Below are 20,413 nucleotides of genomic sequence, written 5' to 3' on the forward strand. Positions count from 1 at the left end.
TGAGTAACTGGAATTACAGGGGTGTGCCACCACACCCAGCTAATTTTGTATTTTCAGTAGAGATGGGGTTTTTCCATGTTGGTCAGGCTGGTCTAGAACTCCTGACCTCAGGTGATCCGCCTGCCTGGGCCTCCCAAAGTGCTATTACAGGCTTGTGTCACCGCACCCAGCCACATCTTGCTTCTTTAAACCCTTTCCTCTTCTGGCCACAGCTGCCTGAATTAGGGTGGACATGAGCCATGACTAGTTAAGGCACAGTGAGTGACTGGTCCCAGGAAGGCTGGCTGCACCTCACTTCTTCTCCCCAGTCTCTTCTTGGTCCACCTCGTGTGATGCAGCTCTGTAGTTTTTGTTTTTTTTTTTTTTTTGAGACGGAGTTTCGCTCTTTTCACCCAGGCTGGAGTGCAATGGCATGATCTTGGCTCACCGCAACCTCCTCCTCCTGAGTTCAGGCAATTCTCCTGCCTCAGCCTCCTGAGTAGCTGGGATTACAGGCATGTGCCACCATTCCCAGCTAATTTTTTGTATTTTTAGTAGAGACAGGGTTTCACCATGTTGACCAGGATGGTCTTGATCTCTTGACCTCGTGATCCACCTGCCTTGGCCTCCCAAAGTGCTGGGATTACAGGCTTGAGCCACTGCGCCCGGCTGCTCTGTAGTTTTATAACAGCTGCTCTACCACTTTCCTCTTGAGATGGCTACCAATGGAGTGGGTATCTAAAATCCCTGGTTATATCTCCCCAGTCAGGACATTTGAGCTGGTGGCATAGCCGTTTGAATGAGGTTGGATGAAAGGGAAATCCATTGGAGCCATCAGCTCTTTATCCTTATCCCTGGGATAAGGATTTTGATAAGGATTATCAAAATACTCTCCTGACAGATTGTAATAGGTATGTAGTATGTACTCCAGCCTGAAGGACAGAGTGAGACTCCGTTTCAAAAAAGAAAAAAAAAAAAGAGGTACCTTTCAGTGTTAGCCCTTGCTCTGCCCTGAATCAGTGTGGATTTCAATGGCTAACTGCTGCTGATGGAAACATGTTGAGAGGAAAAAGGCCCCTGTTTTTTTATGATGCATCATAAACCAAGCTCTTTATCATTACCCCTGGGAAATCCATTTGAGTCATTAGCTATTTATCCTTATCCCTGGTTGATGTAGAGGGGCTTTTCAACAGCTGCACTATTGACATTTTGGACCAAATAATTATTTGTTATAGGAAACAAATATAAAGTGTTTATTTAGCAGCATCCCAGGCCCCTACACAGTAGATGCCAGTAACACTGAATCCCCCACTCTCCAGTTGTGACAATCAAAAATGTCTACAGATAAATATAAACAATTATCCGTTAAAAATAAAATATAGTTGGGTACAGTGGCTCACGCCTATAACCCCAGCCCTTTGAGAGGCTGAGGTGGGTGGATCGCTTGAGGTCAGGAGTTTGAGACCAGCCTGGCCAATATAGTGAGACCCCATCTCTACTAAAAACACAAAAATTAGCCAGGTGTGGTGGTACGCACCTGTAGTCTCAGCAACTCAGGAGGCTGAGGCAGGGGAATTGCATGAATCCAAGAGGTGGAAGTTGCAGTGAGCCAAGATGACATCACTGCACTCCAGCCTGGGCTGCTGAGTGAGACTCCAACTCAAATAATAAAATAAAAAAGTCTCCAGACATTCTGAAGTGTTCCCTGTGGGACAAAATTGCCTCCAATTGAGAACCACTGATGTAGAGAACCTAGAAGATCAGGAAGAATAAAGCTCATCATTTCAGTATGCTCAGATGCCATAGAGGGGTTCAGATCAGAAATGAGGAGAAAGTACTGTAATCATGATGTTCACAGCTAACGCTGAGTGAGTGCTTGCTAAGGACGTTCCACACATTCACTCATTAGCCCTCCCAGCAACTCCAAGGAGTCGTCCTGCTCTTATTCCACCCATTCTATACTTGAGGGATTTGAGACATTAGGGTTGTTGAGGAACCTGCCTGAGGTCACCTAGCTGGTAATAGCGGAGTTACCCAGGCAGCGTGGTTCCAGTGTCCAAGTGCTCATGAGTGCATGACCTCTCCATCTTACTGTCACGGCTGTACTTCCTTATCCTCCAGGGGGCGCAGCACAATACCAAACGCACAATAGGTTCTCACTGGACTCATTGATTCTCTCCATATTGACATTGGCATCTACAGGGGCACAGTGCCCCCAGATCTCTGCATGCAAGCTCCCTTACTTGGAAGGGGTTTCTGCTGCAATCTCACTTTCTCTGTGAAGAGGTCTCCTACTGCCTCTGTAGAACAGCACCCTCCTTCGCTGCCCAGCTCCTTCCCCTTATATTTCTTCATAGTATTTACCATCTGACATACACTTTTTGTTCTCTTGCCCCCAACAGACTAAAATGGCTGTTGTATGAAAGGAGAGGCTTTGCCTGTTGTGTTTGCTGCTGTATCCACAGCACCTACAACATTCCTAGGCATATAGTAGATGCCCACTAAGTGTGTGGAAGAAGTGAATACACCCCTTAGCTGAGTGCTATATTCAAATTTCCTTACTCTGGTTATTGGCTACTACTTTTTCTCACCACTACATTAAAACAAACAAACAAAAAACCTTTCTCTGAATGACCAGGGACCTTTATCCAGAAGTAGGGCATAGCGCTTGACAGAGGGGCAATGTACTGGGGATCGATCCTCAGCTAATGCCTATCAGAGGTTTATTGTTAACTGGACTAGGTCCCTCATAGTATTTGGTTTTAATTTTGCTTTGTTGGTCTCTGAAAGTAACTCAATGTCATGATCATGTACATAGTTAATGAAGTTAATTTATATTTAGCTTGGCTATAAATCACATAGTAAATTACAAATGATATTTTTAGAAACATACTACAGACAACACAATGGTAGGTTTTTGCACAAAAATGAACAGAAGTTGATTCTCTCCCCATAACCACTATTCATGAGTTGAAACAGTTAGTTTTAATGAAAATGTATTAAAAACTTAGCAACTGCTCTCATTCCATAGAAAATGAAGCCACAGCTGGGCGTGGTGGCTCATGCCTGTAATCCCAGCACTTTGGGAGGCTGAGGTGGGCAGATCACCAGAGTAGATCACCAGATCACCAATTTAGACCAGAGTTGTCCAGTCAAACTTTTGCAATGGTGGAAATTATATCTGTGCTGTCCAATACAGTAGCCACTAGCCACATGTGGCTATTGGGTCCTTGAAATGTGGCTAGTGTGACTGAGGGGCTAAATTTTCATTTAACTTAAATCTAAACAGCTACTGGTGGCTAGTGGCTACTCCATCAGAGAGCACAGATATTTTCTTCAAGGGTGTGGCTCTTAGATTCTGGACCTCATTAGAGATCTCAGACTTGGAATGTAGGAAATTAAAAGCTGTTCTAAAGTGGAACGAACAGCTGAGACTTCCATGTGGACAGCCTCTTTTCTTGTCTCAGGAGTTCAAGACCAGCCTGGCCAATATGGCAAAACTTCGTGTCTACTAAAAAATACAAAAATTAGCTGGGCATGGTGGTGGATGCCTGTAAATCCCAGCTACTCAGGAGGCTGAGGCAGGGAGAATTGCTTGAACCCAGGAGGCAGAGGTTGCAGTGAGCAGAGATTGCACCACTGCACTCCAGCCTGAGTGACAAGAGTGGGACTCCATCTCAAAAAAAAAAAAAAAAGAAAGAAAGAAAAGAAAAGAAAAAGAAAATGAAGCCACATAGTAACTATAGATAGAAACATATTTAAGTTACTGTTCACATCCCTTTGCCTAAAACCTATTCCTTTCTCACCATATAGATAGTTGTTTATAATTTTTGAGACCTCCACCCCTTGACTCCCAATTGCAAACTGTAGGACATGGAGCAGTTGCCTAGTTTGACATTTTATGAAGAAATCTATTGCTGTATTGCAATTAGGCATTTCAGGCTGTTATGGTTACATTAGACTTGAGAGAGGCTCATTCCCTAAACCCTGAAAATCAGCTTTGAGAAATTTGATCCCCCTCACCCCTCATCTAGGCTTAAACTCATGCACAGACCCTATACAACTAGACAGGCTGAGGCAGAAAGAAACACCTTTCTGTTGCTGGGGGTTGGGGATAGAACAGATGTCTCTGAATTAGGAAGGATGTCTTGCAGAACACTATCCTCTATGCCTGTCACCAGTTCTCATGTCCCCAAACTCCTCATATCTCACAATTGAGTGCTGCCACTCTCACCACTGAATCCCAGCGCCAGCCTCCTGAACACTTCAACAAGAGACTGTGCCATTGTTCACTGCAGTCTTGTTCAACACTTGGTCAGATTTTTAAGACTATATAGCATTTTTTTTTCCCCTTGAGACAGAGTCTCACTCTGTCACCCAGGCTGGAGTGCAGTGGTGCTCTCTTGGCTCACTGCAACCTCCACCTCCTGGGTTCAAGCAGTTCTCCTGCCTCAGCTTCCCGAGTAGCTTGGATTACAGGTGTGCACCACCATGCCTAATTTTTGTATTTTTAGTAGAGACATGGTTTGTCCATGTTGACCAGGCTGCTCTCAAACTCCTGACCTCAAGTGATCTGCCTACCTTGGCCTCCCAAAGTGCTGGGATTACAGGAATGAGCCATCACACCTGGCCTATACAGCATTTTATATTATGCACCCTTATGCCATATAAAAATGCCATGATATTATATATTCTTTAAACTTTTTGGCCTAGGGGGATGGGGTTCAATTAGGGATTACATGACACACATATAAAAATGAATTTAGACCAGAGTTGTCCAGTCAAACTTTTGCAATGGTGGAAATTATATCTGTGCTGCCCAATACAGTAGCCGCTAGCTGCATGTGGCTATTGGGTCCTTGAAATGTGGCTAGTGTGACTGAGGGGCTAAAAATTTATCAATTTTTAATTAACTTAAATCTAAACAGCTACTGGTGGCTTGTGGCTATTCTATCAGAGAGCACGGATATTTTCTTCAAGGGTGTGGCTCTTAAATACTGGACTTCACTGGGTATCTCAGATTTGGAGTGTAAGAAATTTAAAACTGTTCTAGAAAATCAAACACTGAATGTTCTCACTCATAGGCAGGTGTTGAACAATGAGAACACATGGACACAGGGAGGGGAGCATCACACACTGGGGTCTGTTGCGGGGAAATAAGGGAGGGACAGCGGGGGGTGGGGAGTTGGGGAGAGACAGCATGGGGAGAAATGCCAGATATAGGTGAAGGGGAGGAAGGCAGCAAATCACACTGCCACGTGTGTACCTATGCAACAGTCTTGCATGTTCTTCACATGTACCCCAAAACCTAAAATGCAATTTAAAAAAACCACTGCCTTATTAAAAAAAAGAAATTTAAAACTGTTCTAAAGTGGATCTTGAATAAGACCCTGAGACTTCCATGTGGCTAGTCTCTTTTCTTGTCTCAAAATAGGGTGATCTTTTTGGAGAAGGACAAGCAGGCATCACATAGGGATGGCTCATAAAGAGGTTGCTACGTTTAAAACAATTCAGAGGTCTGACTTGCAAATGGGAAGTCAGAGATGGTTGAGTCTATCACTGTTCGCTCACTGGCCCTGTTCACACCATCATCCGGTCTTATTTTCAATGCTGGGAAATTTTACCCTGACCTTGTTTAGGAAGTAGAGGCAAGCATTTACCTGGGAGATCCTATCCTTTTTAGGAGTTTTTAAAGATTTGGACATCAGAATAAATGAGCTTCTTTAAAGCCACATACAAATTAACTTCAACAGACCCAGCCAGGGAAGTAGCTGCTCAAGTATCTCGGGCAGTGGAGAAGCTCAGTCACTACTCAGCAGAATGGAGTGGGGGAGTTCTGACCTGACATGGAGGAAGCTTTATAAAGCTCGCCAAAAGGTGGGAACAAAAAGAAAGAGAAAATGACACAATCTGTCAGACTTGGGACAAAGTGAGATATTTAAAAGTCAGGACTCAGAGGGCCATGGAATTCCAGACATATAGGGAGCTTCCTTCTATTCTTCCCAACCTGAGGACAGCACCAGTGGCAAGAGCAAGTGGCATACATACCCTGTGTTTGTGGAAGAGTCACCTTTCTTAGAACAAGAAGGTGAGCAGTACTGCTGCCTGGTGCAAGGTGTGCTAGTGCCACGCTAGCCATAGAAGAGTCACCAGAACTCCAGCCCCCACACTGGGTGATTCTGATTCTAGCAGATATGAGGTTGTGCCTGGCAATCCACATTTTTTAACAGGTGAGATTCTACTGTAAAACTAGGTCTGGGGGCTCCTGCCAAGACTGAAAGAAACAACTTTTCTTATTAGGAGAAGGGTCCAGGAGGAGCTAAACAGCACCAGTCATACTAGAACTGAGGTCCTCGGGCCGAGGGATCAGCGTAAAAGAACTCTCTGCCCAGACCCTACGGTGATGCATATGGCATCATCACAACTTATACCTAACGCAAGAAAGAAGGGGCTTAGCTGCTGGTTGTCTACTTTCCACCAATTCTTTTCTTCTTCTTCTTCTTTTTTTTACTTTTTAAATGGTTTTATGTTATGTGCAAATAATGAACAGATGTTGTACCCATAAATTCTACTTTCCAAAAATAGGAGCTTTTTAAAAGAAAACCATGTAACTTTTAAAAGGTATTGGGATTCCTCTGCTTCTAGATCATTGGTAGGCTAGAAAAATAAAGTTTGTTCTACCAGGAATCACAAGTTGGAACTGAGTGTGCTCCAAAGTGGAAATTCTAGAGTGTAGTGTCACTGCAGGCAAAGAGTATTCAGTTCTCCTCCCCAACCTTCAAAACTACCTATCAGAAGGGTTAAACCAGGTCAAAACAGTCCAGCGCAATTAGGCTTCATCAAACAATTTCATTATGCTCTTCTGAGATGCAAATAAACCAAAACAGGAAGTACTAAAATCAAAATAGTACTTGACACTGTCATACAAATTGTTATTTCCTTATCATATTCCCTCTTCTATAACATTAATAAAGGGAATATTTTACTGCAAAGAATATATTATTTTATACATCACTAACCATGAATTTTTGCCATTACTTATTATACAAAGGCTGCCTTGTGCCATTATCCAAATGGAATAAGCATTTTACATTCACAATTCACTTCTATAGTTATAAGCAGAATTTTCATGATTTGCATAAGTACATCTGTCAGTGAAGATTTAACACTGAGATGCAGTATAACATCAGTAATATCTGATGTTTTATAGATGGCAATGTAGAAAAGATATATTTTAATCACTTTTCATTTAAGTAACCTTATGTAAAAAATAAACTAATAACCTAGCAGTTCCAAGTTTCCAAAGGGCATTTTCAAATGCACATAAAAGAAATGTTTACAGAGATTTTTAAGAAGCGTCTTCCATGTCCACATCCTCTTCCAACTGCTGTACCAGTTTCTCTTCCAAATGCTTCCCTTTGCCTGCCAGAGGGGCTCGGATAAGATGGATGTTTTGCTTGACTTCTTCGATATCCTGAGCTTTCTGTAGCTCTTTATTTTTCTTCAGTCTGTTCATTATAAATTTAGCTTGGCGTTTCTGTTTGATCTCTTCAGCTCTCTTCATTGCATCAACAGTTTGATTCCATAGCTCTCGCTGGTATTTGATAGGTTCATTTCTACGCTTTTCAAATTCAAATGAATTATCCTCTGGACGCTCTTTACCAGCTGCTTTCCGGAATGCTTTGGTCCACCTAACTTTTCGAGGATTGTGCTTCTTTTTAAAGTTTTTATGACATTTAGATTTACAAAATCTGAACACCTTGCAATCATTGCGTACGAACATCATGCCGTGGCCAGGGTAGATGGGCCTGGAACGGAAATAACCCTTCTCCATACACATGTTGAACCCGCGTGGGTCCCCACTGACCAAATGCCCTCCACCAATTCTTAACAGGGTACGGACTTAGTTCATCATCTGAAACCAAACATTACTGTAGCAATTTTCTCTATACATGGTTGACAGATAATAGAAAAGGTATTTAAAAAATGAATAAAGAGGATTACATCTGTTCTTAGGTTAGGACCCCCTAAGAATGAACATTTGCTGCTAGTAATTAAGAAGCATAAAAAGGGATATTCCAAACAGAATCTTATTTTGGAATTTTAGTATTAACAGATGGCAGCTTCACCAGCCAAAGTCTTTTATGTGATAGGAAAATGTGGAGGGGAAATGACATTCAAATGCAGCCCAGGCACCCCATGAACTTAAGAGCTTACTCTGTTGTGCAGAGATTTTGTTTCATATTTGTGATAGCTGATAGCTGTGATGTTCAAGCTCAGAAGTAGGTATCCAACCTTGTTCCCACTTCCTTTTTTGAATCCACTGGGAACTCCGAGGGCTCAGAACTTGTATCTCTGTGGAAAACACTGGTGAGCTTTTTGGTGAAAGATTCCCCATTGGGCAAGATGTGGACAGGGAGGTTTTTGATCAATTCCACTGATACTGTGTCATCCTTAATAGGCCTCAGGGCCACAAAGTCTCTGAAGTCAGCCCAGACAGGAAGATTAAGAAGAAGAGAAGAGGCCAGGTGCGGTGGCTCACGCCTGTAATCCCAGCACTTCAGGAGGCTGAGGCGGGTGGATCACGAGGTCAAGAGATCGAGACCATCCTGGTAAACATGGTGAAACCCCGTCTCTACTAAAAATACAAAAAATTAGCTGGGCATGGTGGCGTGTGCCTGTAATCCCAGCTACTCAAAAGGCTGAAGCAGGAGAATTGCCTGAACCTAGGAGGCGGAGGTTGCGGTGAGCCGAGATCGTGCCATTGCTCTCCAGCCTGGGTAACAAGAGTGAAACTCCGTCTCAAAAAATAAAAAATAAAAATAAAAAAGAAGAAGAGAAGAAGAGCAATACCCTGTTTCACTGATGGGACGTGCTGCTCACATCAGTGAGCAAGTTTCCCAAGTTTGTTTTCTAGACACAAGCATGGACACAAAAATCCTTCTGCTTGAACATGTGTGGGCACAACTCACACTCAACAGTGATACCTACAGGCAGGTAATTAAGGCTCAGAGATGTAGGCAAGGCTCAGAAGCATTAGAGAAAGTGACTGAGGCTGACACCAGGTGGGGACAAAGCCTCCTCAACCCTCTTAGCGGATTTGCTCAGGGACAGTCCAGGTGGACAGAAGATCCAGCAACAGGTTTCTCTGTTCATGTTCAGATCCAGCGTGGCGGTAGCCCAGCGTATCCATGGTATCGCCACAGACTTTCTGAAGTCGAGAAACCTTTCCATAAGGCAAAGACCAGCGCCAAGCCTGGGAGACATTGAGGGCATTCCTGGCATTTGTGTGGAAGGCATGCTCACCCATGCCCTTGCCTCGAGTGATATTATGCACCCAGGTCTGGAGGTAGGGCAAGAATTCCAACCCCACGAATTCATACATTCGGGAAGTCTGGGCCACAGGGGCTCGAACCAGGTCCTCATAACGCACGAGCAGGTAGCGTTCCTGCAGGGCCTTGGGCAAGGACTGGATGGTCTTGTAGATCTCCAGCTGGCTTTGGCAGATGACCTGCATCACATAGTAGGGTTGGTCCTCCTTCTTGAGTGTGTGCCCGTGCTGCCCCATCACAATGCGACTGTCAATCATGAGATCCCCCTCTGTGCGTTCTCGGGAACGGAACACAGCCCGGGGGTCCCGGACCAGGTGCACGATGTGCAGGTTGAGGGAAGGGTCTTTCAGCAGTGGGTAGAGGGAATGCAGGTTGAAGAAGCGTACTTCCTTGAGCACCACGTGGCTGTAGGAGCGGCAGGCCTTCTCCACCATCTCGAAAGGCTGTTGACTGCACAGGAGCCTGCAGTGAGCCTGGTGGATGATTTCATCTCGTGGGAAGATGTTGCAGGCAGGTGTGGAACACAGGGCCCGGCTGTTTTCCCACTGGAAGAGGCTGGACTGTCTCCGGGGACCAGGTTCCATGTAGGCATCAAAGACGCTCATGTCACACAAGAAGATGGCCCGTATCAGATCCCGCACTGCCATGTGCAGAGTTCTGGCGGTGCTCTGCCTGAAGGTCATCCACACATGCCAGGCAGGCTCCATAAGGTAGAAGACATCTGGGTGTTGCCCAAAAAGCTGCCCCACAAAAGAAGAGCCGGAGCGCCAGGAAGACAGAATCAGCACGTGCATGTGCTTGGGCTGCGCCTTCACAGACAGGGAGCTGATGTTGTGGCTGTACAGGTAGACGAACAGAGCAAAGATGGCCATTTGGGAAACCAGAAACAGCAGGAGCCTCATTTTTTTTGGCAGTAGCATTGTGTTGAAGTGGAAGACCTTTAAGGAACAAGCAGAAAGGGCTGAGTTAGGCTGCTGTTTTAGTGTCTGCCTTCTATTCCCTTCTGGCCAAAGCCACCTGCTCTCTGACCCCTACCAGGGAGCAACATGGAAAGCCAGAGGATTCCTGCAAACACTGGCACCAATCCCGCTCTAAATCAATTCCTGTCCCTTAGACTTAGTGTGTTGATACTTTCTATTTCAAGGTCTTTAATTCCTCCTTCCTGATCTTTCTAAACCAAGCCACTCTGCCCATTGGTTTACCAAAAATATCTGAACTCAGCCATATTTAATCAACATAAGGAAATGGCTCCATCATGGCCCTGATGACAAGGATGTGTTCAGATGGGCCACTTAGGGGAAGCTTCACCTCATTCTGACTCAAGTCTTGGTTGAATGTCTTGTGATTCCTGCAGAAACAGGGAGATAGCTACCTAGTGGGGAACTGCCTTGAGACCACTGCTTACCCGCCCTCCATCATAAGGGAGGCTGCAGCCAAGACTGTGTCTCACCTCCCTCCCTCACTGCAGTTAAACATAGGACTTTCAACTCCAGTCCCACAAGGAATAGGGCTGCAGGCCATACAACTGCTTGGCTTTAGTTGGAGTTGTCTCCTTGAAGGCAGAACCAAGTGCCCATGGTGCTTGTCATCTATTTCTGTCAGCTGGTGTTTTGTTATCACTGTACAGTGAAAAGTCTACTTCCAGCACCTGACCTCACCTGCCCATTTCTCAACTTGCCCCAGATAGCAAAGCTCTTTGATTTGGTGTCATCCCATGGAACTAAGGCCATGGGGAGTTGTATCTGTGTAGGTGATAAACTCTCTGAATTTGAGCAGAATTAGAGTCATTTAAGCTATTAGAGTCTCCTTACCGGCTGACTCTGAGAAAGTGCTGCAAGCCACCCTAGGCACTACATATGTCAGAGCTGTGTCACTCTCATTGGGGATACTTGTGTCCCATGACTACGTGGGACAAACTACTCAGGACCGCTCAGTACAGTTGGGCAAGTGTGTATCACACAACCCTAGGGAATGCCATCCCATCAATAATTTAGATATTTATTTTTAAGATGTTTTTTGTAGGTGACAGTAAAGTATCTTAGCCCAACAAAGTACATATATGAAGGCTAGATGCAGCGGCTCATGCCTGTAATCCCAGCACTTTGGGAGACCGAGGAGGGTGGATCACCTGAGGTGAAAAGTTTGAGATCAGCCTGGCCAACAGGGCAAAACGCTGTCTCTACTAAAAATACACAAATTTTAGCTGGGTGTGTTGGTGCTCACCTATAGTCCCAACTACTTGGGAGGCTGAGGCAGGAGAATTGTTTGAACCAAGGAGGCAGAGGTTGCAGTGAGCCGAGATCGCACCACTGCATCCCAGCCTGGGTGAAAGAGAGAGACTCCATCTCCAAAAAAACCCACAAACAAAACAAACAAACAAAAAAGTATATTGAGATGGTTTTCTAGTTGATGGACTGTAAACATCTAGAGAAAGGAGTCTTACTTTGTGATTCACAGTAAGTCTAATACTGACTGATGGCAACGTTTTGCAGTCAGGACTTGCTTCATGTGAAAGGATCACGGTTCCCAGTGCCATGCTAGAGTGGTATTCCAAGGGGGATTTTAACCCTTCTTCCCACGTGACTCTCTCATTCTGAGTGACCTCCTGAAATCTACTGAGAGAGAGAGAATAGCTATTGCACATAGTAGAACATTCATAGTAGTAGTAAAGTGTTCATTTGTATATCATTATGTACACAAGAAATTCTCCCTTCTGGCTTTAATAAAAAAAATAGAGGCTAGAATTCCAGATAGTAACTGGGGCTAGATTTGGGGATCTGCTATTTTTCTGGTGGCAGGTCTTATACCAATTTTTTTTTTAAAAAAAGGTTTAATCTTTTGTTATTATTATTATTTTTTGCAGAGACGAGGTGTTGAAATGTTGCTCATGGCCGGGCTCAGTGGCTCATGCCTGTAATCATGCCAGCACTTTGGGAGGCTGAGGTGGGTAGATCATGTGAGGTCAAGAGTTCAAGACCAGCCTGGCCAACATGGTGAAACCCCATCTCTACTAAAAATACAAAAATTAGCTGGGCATGATGGTGGGCACCTGTAATCCCAGCTACTTGGGAGGCTGAGATAGGACAATCCCTTGAACAAGGGAGGTGGAGGTTGCAGTGAGCAGAGATTGTGCCATTGCACTCCAGCCTGGGCAACAAGAGCAAAACTCTGTCTCAAAAAAGAAAAAAAAATGTTGCTCAGGCTGACCTTGAACTTTCGGCCTTGAACGATCCTCCTGCCTCAGCCTCCCAAAGTGCTAGGATGACAGGCATGAACCACTGTGCTCAGCCTAAAAAGGTTTTAATAGGTAATAGTTACATGATTCAAATTGTTTTGAAAAGTGTCTACAGACTCAGAATTTAAAACAAGCATTTTCTCAGATTCTACATGCAGGAAGGAAAGGAGTACCTGGCAGTCTGCAGCCCAGCCTGACACACCCTAGGCTTTTAACATATGTCACTGGGGAGGGGAAATCTTATGACAATCAATCACTTGTGCCTGTGAGGGAGGCCTGCAGTCAGAAGTTAGGAAACTTCTAGAGCCATTTGTAAACATGGGTAGTGACATATCTTAAAACAGGTCATATTATTTTTCCAGAGGAAAGAAAACCTAAGAATTTCACTAGCTGATAAATCAGTTCCCCCTTCTTTACATACCGACAGCTGCTAATGCTAGCTGGTATTTTGTCATCAGTGTACAGTGAAAAGTCTACTTCCAGCCCCTGACTGCATCTGTCCATTTCTCAACTTGCCCCAGATAGCAACTGAGATCATTTTTTTTTTTCGAGACAGTTTTGCTCTGTTGCCCAGGCTGGAGTACAGTGGTGCAATCTTGGCTCACTGAAACCTTCGCCTCCCAAGTTCAAACAATTCTCCTGCCTCAGCTTCCTGAGTAGCTAGAACTATAGGCTCCTGCCACCACACTTGGCTAATTTTTGTATTTTTAATAGAGATGGGGTTTCACCATGTTGGCCAGGCTGGTCTCAAACTCCTGACCTCAAGTGATTCGCCTGCCTCAGCCTCCCAAAGTTCTGGGATTATAGGTGCGAGCCACTGCACCTGGCCTGAGTTCATTTTTTAATCTGTCTTTTCAGTTGCTTTATCTGTACACAAGAAAATTCAAATGTATATGTGTTCTTATTTATTTTCGTCTTTAAAATGCAAAAAAAAAAAAAAATTTACAAGTTGTCTGTGCTGTGCTTCCCTTTATTTTTACTTGTCAATATATCTCAGGGAGATTCCTGGGCAGTTTGTAAAGCAGTTCCTCGTTCCTTATTGCTTTAAAGAAGTATTGTATGGATTAACCCGTTTATTTAGTCAGTTTCCTCATTGATGGGCTTTTGAGTTGTTTCCAGTCTTTTGCCATTTCAAATGCTTCAGTGATGACCTTTATGTTCACACACCATCACACATGTATGTAAGATCACACATGTATCATCAGCATGGAGGCAGCCTTCATACTGATCAGAAACTATTCTCTACCTTCAGGGCTCCAGAGACCTGCCGGAGTGGAGTTTAGGGGAGACGCTGAGAAGCCGCAGAGGAGACTCTTGGCATTTATAGCTTTCTTCCTGAAGGGAGAACATGTTTTGCCAGCTCGTGGGTTTTCCTTGGAAGTCCCCTGAACCTTCTGGGAAGTATGTAATGACTCAAGCTAAACCTTGGGTGGCAATAGCAGAAAAACCCCTTCTCTTCCATTCATAATAACAATGCTTTTCCTCTGGATGTGCTAAAAAGATACAATGAGGATCATCTCATCTTTATGACTGAAAACCACTTGCTGTACGGCAGGAAAATGTCAGTGGGTGGTAATTCCTGCCTTGTAGTCTTAGCCCTGTAGATTAGAACAGGGCCAGCTAAGATGTGCTCCTAGTTCTTAAAACTTGAGTCCAAGAGGAAAATGATTATTAGAAACTAGGCCATTATTAATCATAGCCAAGGATGTCCTCCCTTCCTGCAAAGACTGAAGAGGTGACTTTAGCAAGAGAGCTTCTCCTAAGGGCCATGTGAGTATGAGAAAAAGTTTGGAACAAAAATAGGCAGCAATGGAGCCAAATCAAAAAGAGAGGAAAATGAGAAGCACTTAACCTGTATACAGTTATAAGGAAATGGTGATAGAATTATAAAATTCTTATAAAAGCAGGGCTTATAATTAGGAAAAAGCTAACATTTCCTAGGGATTAAGAGAATAGACCTTTCAAAGCGACACCCTCCCTCACTCCATCCCAGCTTTGGCCAGTTCTGAGTCCTGTGTGGGGTTTGATGGCTCTGGGCCCTCTTTGCCTGCCAACTGCTACTGGCCTCAAGCCCATTTCTTCCCCAAGCTGGAGCTGGGCTTCCTCTCTGCCCCCAGTTGTTCCCAGGTGTTAGTTGTCCACAGTTCTCAGCAACTCCTGTGGAAATCCTCTTACTTCTTTTTCTTTCCATGAGCACTTGTCCTCCCTAGAAAGTGTATGCTTTTGGGAAGCAAGTCCCATCCCTTGTCACTGAGTCCCAGACACATCTGGATCTAGACAACACACGATGGGCTGGCCAGAGAGCCAGGAGACACTTCAGGATGTGTCTTGGGCAAAACTCATTCTGAAGACTGTAATGAGCAGCAGAGGCAGATACTCCTGGGCCCTGGCAGAATGGAGGTGACACAAGTCACCAGGGTGCTTCATGGAAGGAGACTCTTCAATAGTGTCCTCCAATCCCGCTCGCCCATTGCCAGAATTCCGTTACTTGTCTCTAGGGTGGCCTTTGACATTGACCTTTCTCTTCTGTCTCTCCACATCTCCCCGTTACCCACTGCTGCCAAAAACTGCCTTTTTCTTTTTTTAAAAAAAATTATTTTGTTATTTTTCGAGGCAGAGTCTCGCTCTGTCAGTGATCTGAGCTCACTACAACCTCTGCCTCCTGGGTTCAAGCGATTCTTTCTTATGCCTCAGCCTCCCAGGTAGCTGGATTACCAGTGCATGCCACCATGCCCAACTTATTTTTGTGTTTTTAGTAGATACAGGGTTTTGCCATGTTGGGCAGGCTGGTTCAATCTCCTGACCTCAAGTGATCCACCTTGGCCTCCCAAAGTGCTGGGATTACAGGTGTAAGCTACCACGCCTGGCCCAAAATCTATCTTTCCTTTTTTGGAGTTGGGCTCTCACTCTGTCTCAGCATCTCCCCATCACCTACTCTTGAAGGAGCTCCTTCAAGATACTTTTTTCATTTTTGACTAGAGACTGGACCTTGCTCTATTGCCCAGCCTGGTGTCTAACTCCTGGCCTCAAGCCACCATCCAAAGTGCTGGGATTGCAGGTGTGACCTACCATATCTGGCCACAACTATCTTTTAAAAGCACAAGTCTATCAAATCCCTGCTTAAAATTCTTCAATAAAGTTCCAGTGTATACGGGATTAAATAAACATCCCCACGCCTTGCACCCGGGTCCTTCATGGCCTGCTCTTGATCTCCCATCACTCTCCTCCATTTTAGTGCCTTAGGCTCCTGACTTTCCATTCTTCTAAACTTGTCCTGTTATTTAAAAGCCCGGAGATTTTTGCAGGACAGCCACTCCTTATTAAAAAATCTGACCACAGCTTGCCTTCTCCCTGAAAGAAGTTGTCTCTCTTCCTCCCGAGATTTTTTATTTTTAGAGGGAGTCTCGCTTGTCACTCAGGCTGAAGTGCAGTGGTGTGATCTTGGCTCACTGCAACCTCCATCTCCCAGGTTCAAGTGATTCTCCTGCATCAGCCTCCTGAGTAACTGGGATTATAGGCATGCACCACCATGCCTGGCTAATTTTTGTATTTCTTTTTTTTTTTCTTTCTATTTTCTTTGAGATGTAATTTTGCTCTTGTTGCCCAGGCTGGAGTGCAATGGCGCGATCTCAGCTCACTGCAACCTCTGCCTCCTGAGTTCAAGCGATTTTTCCTGCCTCAGCCTACCAAGTAGCTGGGATTACAGGCATGTGCTGCCACATCCACTATTTTTTTGTATTTTTAGTAGAGACAGGCTTTTCCATGATGGTCAGGCTGGTCTTGAACCCCCACCTTCAGGTGATCCGCCCACCTCATCCTCATAAAGTGCTGGGATTACAGGCATGAGCCACTGCGCCTGGCTAATTTTTGTTTCTAGTGGAGATGGGGATTCGCCATGTTGGCCAGGCTGGTCTCGAACTCCTGACCTTAGGCGATCCACTTGCCTCAGCCTCTCAAAGTGCTAGGACCACAGGCATAAGCCACTGTGCCAGGCCCCTTCCTGAGATTTATTTGTTCTCCCAGACCTTCCGTTAGCAGCTGTCTGTCTCAACAGTAAACAGCTGTATGGGTTCCTCTCTTCTCTCTGGCCAGCTATAGCTTGAGGGAAAGGCTGTCACTTATCTTGCTTACAGGTACAGAACAATTCTACAAATGATCAGGGCTCATTAAACACTTGCTGAATAGGTGAGTCAGTGAGTAAATAGTTGAGCATGGGAAGAGGCACAGTCATTGCTGGAAAGCAGAAAACCAAAGGAACTCTTTCAAGAGACTGAAATGTAAGTATCCTTTTCTGAAATGCACCTGGACAATCTTTAGCGTCAGTGAGTAAAAGTTATGTGATTACATGGAGCAGTGAGCACATAACCCATGCTGTCTCAGTTACTTGAACCAAACTACTAATAAAGTCAGAGGCACAGGTTAAATGCAAAATGGCACAGTAACCGTCTGTCCAAAAAAAAAAAAAACAGTTACCATACCAAGCATGCGTTAATTACAACCAGAAGGGAAAGTATTTTTTTCCTCCTAGTATGAAAATTATTTGAGCAAACATTTAAAAAATAAAAGCCTCATTGCTGGGTGACAGGCTATCTGCTTGAATCAGCTCAGTTACTAGGTTGACAAAGCAAAAGCAAAACAAACAAAACAAAACACAAAAACAAATAACCTCAGCACATTCTATCATCTCCACCCCAAAAAATTTAAAAGCATGTTACTGCAATGATGGGTTGAGCGGTATCATCTTAAAACACAAACGACAGCCATTTCTGAGGAGTCAAGAGAACCTTAGGATCTTGAAAACATCACTTAAGGTGAGAAGGGAGAATCTGTGTTTGGTAAAGGAACCATGAAGGTGCCAGATGGGTGACCTCATGGAGCAGCTGATTATAGAGGGCTGAATTATAGATGTCCCCCAAATTGGTACCATGTAGCCTTTTAGAGACAAAATGGGAAATTCTGAGGGAAAAAAACCAGACAGATATTAATTTAAGAAGTCTGGATTCCAGCCACTGGATACATTTCTAACGTAGGGTTCCTGTGAGATTATGCCCCCTAGAAGTAGAAATTAGATACAGCAGAAGATACCTCGAACAAAGAGAGAATGGTCGGGGAAACTGGCATCTTTACAAATAGCTTGAAGACTGGAAAACCTCTGAAGCCAAGCACCTGGGCAAAGGGAGTCCATATGGCCAACTCTTCCTAGACAGTGTCAGGAGGATTGAACCTGGGTTCCGCCAGGGCTGTGTCACTAGTGCCAAGGACAGTGCCTGGCACATAGTAGGTGCTCAAGGAACATCTATGAACAAATGCCAAGCGAACATATATTGTAGGGTGTTTTTTACTATATGAGGTGTCCTCATTGACTGGGAAAGCAAGATTGGGCAAGATATTATAAACCAAAAGTAAAATTCTAAGGACCCTCAACCATCTGAATGGACTTCCTCCTCAGCCAAGACTCTGTGTTTTTTTTTTTTTTTTTGAGACAGAGTCTTGCTCTGTTGTCCAGGCTGGAGTGCAGTGGCACTATCTCAGCTCACTGCAACCTCCACTCCTCATGTTCAAGCAATTCTCTCAGCCTCCTAATTGGGATTACAGGCACATGCCACCACGCCTGACTAGTATTTTGTATTTTTAGTAGAGATGGGTTTCGCTATTTGGTCAGGCAGGTCTTGAACTCCTGACCTCAAGTGTTGTACCACCTCAGCCTCCCAATAGTGCTGGGATTATAGCTCTGAGCCACTGCACCTGGCCAGGGGTCTTTTAAATTTTTACCCAAGAGACTGTTTCAGGCCATGACGAGAAGTGGGGGTCTGACATGCCTTACTATACCGCTCCAGCATTATCACCAACACAGACCTTACGTCTGATAAGAAATATTGTACAGCCTATTCTCTCTGAATCCTGCTACCTGAAGGCTTCCTCTGCAAATAAGAACTTGGGTCTCCACAATCCTTTATGTTAACCCAGACATTCCTTTCTTTGATCTCAGGTCTTTAGATAAACTCAACCAATTGTCAACTAGAAAAATTATAAATCTACCTATAAGCTGGAACCTCCCACCCCTACCTCCACCCCAGCCCTATTCCCACCACTTATTCAAGTTGTCCTGCCTTTCTGGACCAAACCAGTGGTTTTTTTTTTTTTTTTCCGAGGTAGAGTTTTGCTCTTTTGCCCAGGCGGGAGTACAATGGCAGGATCTGTGTTCACTGCAGCTTCTACCTCCCAGGTTCAAGCAGTTCTCCTGCCTTGGCCTCCCCAGTAGCTGGGATTACAAGCACCTGCCACCACACCCGGCTTTTTTTTTTTTTTTTTTTTAAATGTATTTTTAGTACAGACAGGGTTTCGCCATGTTGGCCAGACTGGTTCAAACTCCTGACCTCAGGTGATACACCCGCCTTGGCCTTCCAAATTGCTGGGATACAGTCATGAACCACTGCTCCTGGCCAGACGTAATTTTTAAATGTATTTGATTGAAATCTCATGTCTCCCTCTCGAGTGTATAAAACCAAGCTGCACCCGGACCACTTTGGAGGCATGTTGTCAGGACCTCCTGAGGGCTGTGTCACAGGCCGTGGTCACTCATATTTGGCTCAGAATAAATCTCTTCATATATGTCAGAGTCTGACTCTTTTCATTGACAATATTTATTTTACACATAGGAAAGTATTACAATTCCAATTAGAAGTTCCAAACTTGTCCAAAGCCATATGAGATACAGGTATCTTCTACCTTAGCTGATATGCTGGCACCAAAACTTAATCATATTGCACTGTGCATGGTGTTCCACACTTTTAAAGCCCTTTTAGCTGCAGTGATGATAATGATCCAGTTAGATATTTTAGACATTGATGGGCCACTCCCTCATTTTTCAGAATAAATGAAACTAATTGATAGGCTAATCTGGTATAATAGCTCTTTCTGGATCAGAACCCAGGTTTTGGGGATCCCAGGGCTGAGGGTTTTCAATGATCACACTCTCCCTCCCCTGAGCTAGAGAAAACCTACAGCTTCTTGCACCTCCTGTCTTCCACTCCTCAGCAGAAAACGAAGGAGAAGCTGCAGGAAGTACAGAAATTTGAGCTCCTAAGCCTGGATCTGAACGAGTCAGTTACACCAGGGGACCATCTACAAAATACACATCAGAAAAGTCTGACCTGCTTTCTGGACTCTTGGACACATTTAAGGGCAGAGCTGGTGGGGCTGTGGAGCTGCTGGTAAGCAGCTTGTGTTTTATTTTCCCCAGAAAATTCCCCAGGTGATCTGATTTATCCCTGCTACGCAAAACCCCTTTGCCACCAAAATCTCCAACTTAGCTGTCAGAGGTTATCTGATACTCTTGCTCCAGCAGCTCTGGGATAATGGCTCTGTATTGGAGTTGTACAGAGAAATTCTCTTCTTACCTTGTGGCTTGGGCTTCCCTGCTGCTTTTGAGAGGCTCCTTGCTAGCCTGGCGGTGCGCTTTTCTCCTCTGACTCACCAACTCCCCTCTTGGCTTCCTCCTCCTACTTAGTTTTGCATAACAGTCCCTCCTGAGAGCACATTTCACTGTCCTCTCCCTTCTGCCAGAATAAAAACGAAAAAGGACCCACCTTGCAAGATGTGCTTGAGAAAGCACTTGCTCCCAGGAAGTTGTAACAATAACAGCTTTACCATCCGTGAGACCCAAGGTGTGGGGAGACTGCTTGAGGTGGGCTGGGAGAAGCGCAGAAGGAAGCATTTTCTCCCGGGCTGGAGGCATCCTGGAATGTTGACTCGTGAAAGGCAACTGTGAAGGTCAACACCCTTGGGGTAGGGTGGGAAGGGGGAAAAAGAGAGAAAGAGACACAGGGAGAACTAGTAGATGAGGCTGACAGGGAAATTTTATGAC

The 20,413-nt window shown here is 44.6% G+C and overlaps 1 protein-coding gene, 1 long non-coding RNA gene and 1 pseudogene across 4 annotated transcripts in view; 1 reads left to right on the forward strand and 2 right to left on the reverse strand.

Annotated features, from left to right (window-relative positions):
* The window catches only part of LOC144580530 (uncharacterized), a 30,052-nt gene extending 10,292 nt beyond the window's left edge, over positions 1-19,760 (forward strand). Inside the window, exons 4-5 of one of the 3 annotated variants that reach the window (XR_013530142.1) lie at positions 13,799-13,947; positions 19,585-19,760. This is a non-coding gene — a long non-coding RNA (uncharacterized LOC144580530). Of the gene's footprint in view, positions 1-12,174; positions 12,255-13,798; positions 15,383-19,584 lie in introns of those variants that run through there. The other 2 variants (XR_013530143.1, XR_013530141.1) reach the window with 2 other exon arrangements.
* CHST4 (carbohydrate sulfotransferase 4) lies at positions 6,809-20,016 on the reverse strand. Its single transcript, XM_078357677.1, has 2 exons — positions 19,947-20,016; positions 6,809-10,249 (listed from the first exon to the last, which is right to left on the reverse strand). Exon 2 carries the CDS (start codon positions 10,229-10,231, stop codon positions 9,071-9,073), a length of 1,161 nt encoding a protein of 386 aa, XP_078213803.1. The 5' UTR covers positions 10,232-10,249; positions 19,947-20,016; the 3' UTR covers positions 6,809-9,070.
* LOC103789488 (putative ribosome biogenesis protein RLP24 pseudogene) lies at positions 7,328-7,819 on the reverse strand (annotated as a pseudogene).
* Positions 20,017-20,413: the final 397 nt, after the last annotated feature.

This window comes from Callithrix jacchus, chromosome 20 (genome assembly GCF_049354715.1).
Source record: "Callithrix jacchus isolate 240 chromosome 20, calJac240_pri, whole genome shotgun sequence".
Taxonomy (NCBI): Eukaryota; Metazoa; Chordata; class Mammalia; order Primates; family Cebidae; genus Callithrix; species Callithrix jacchus.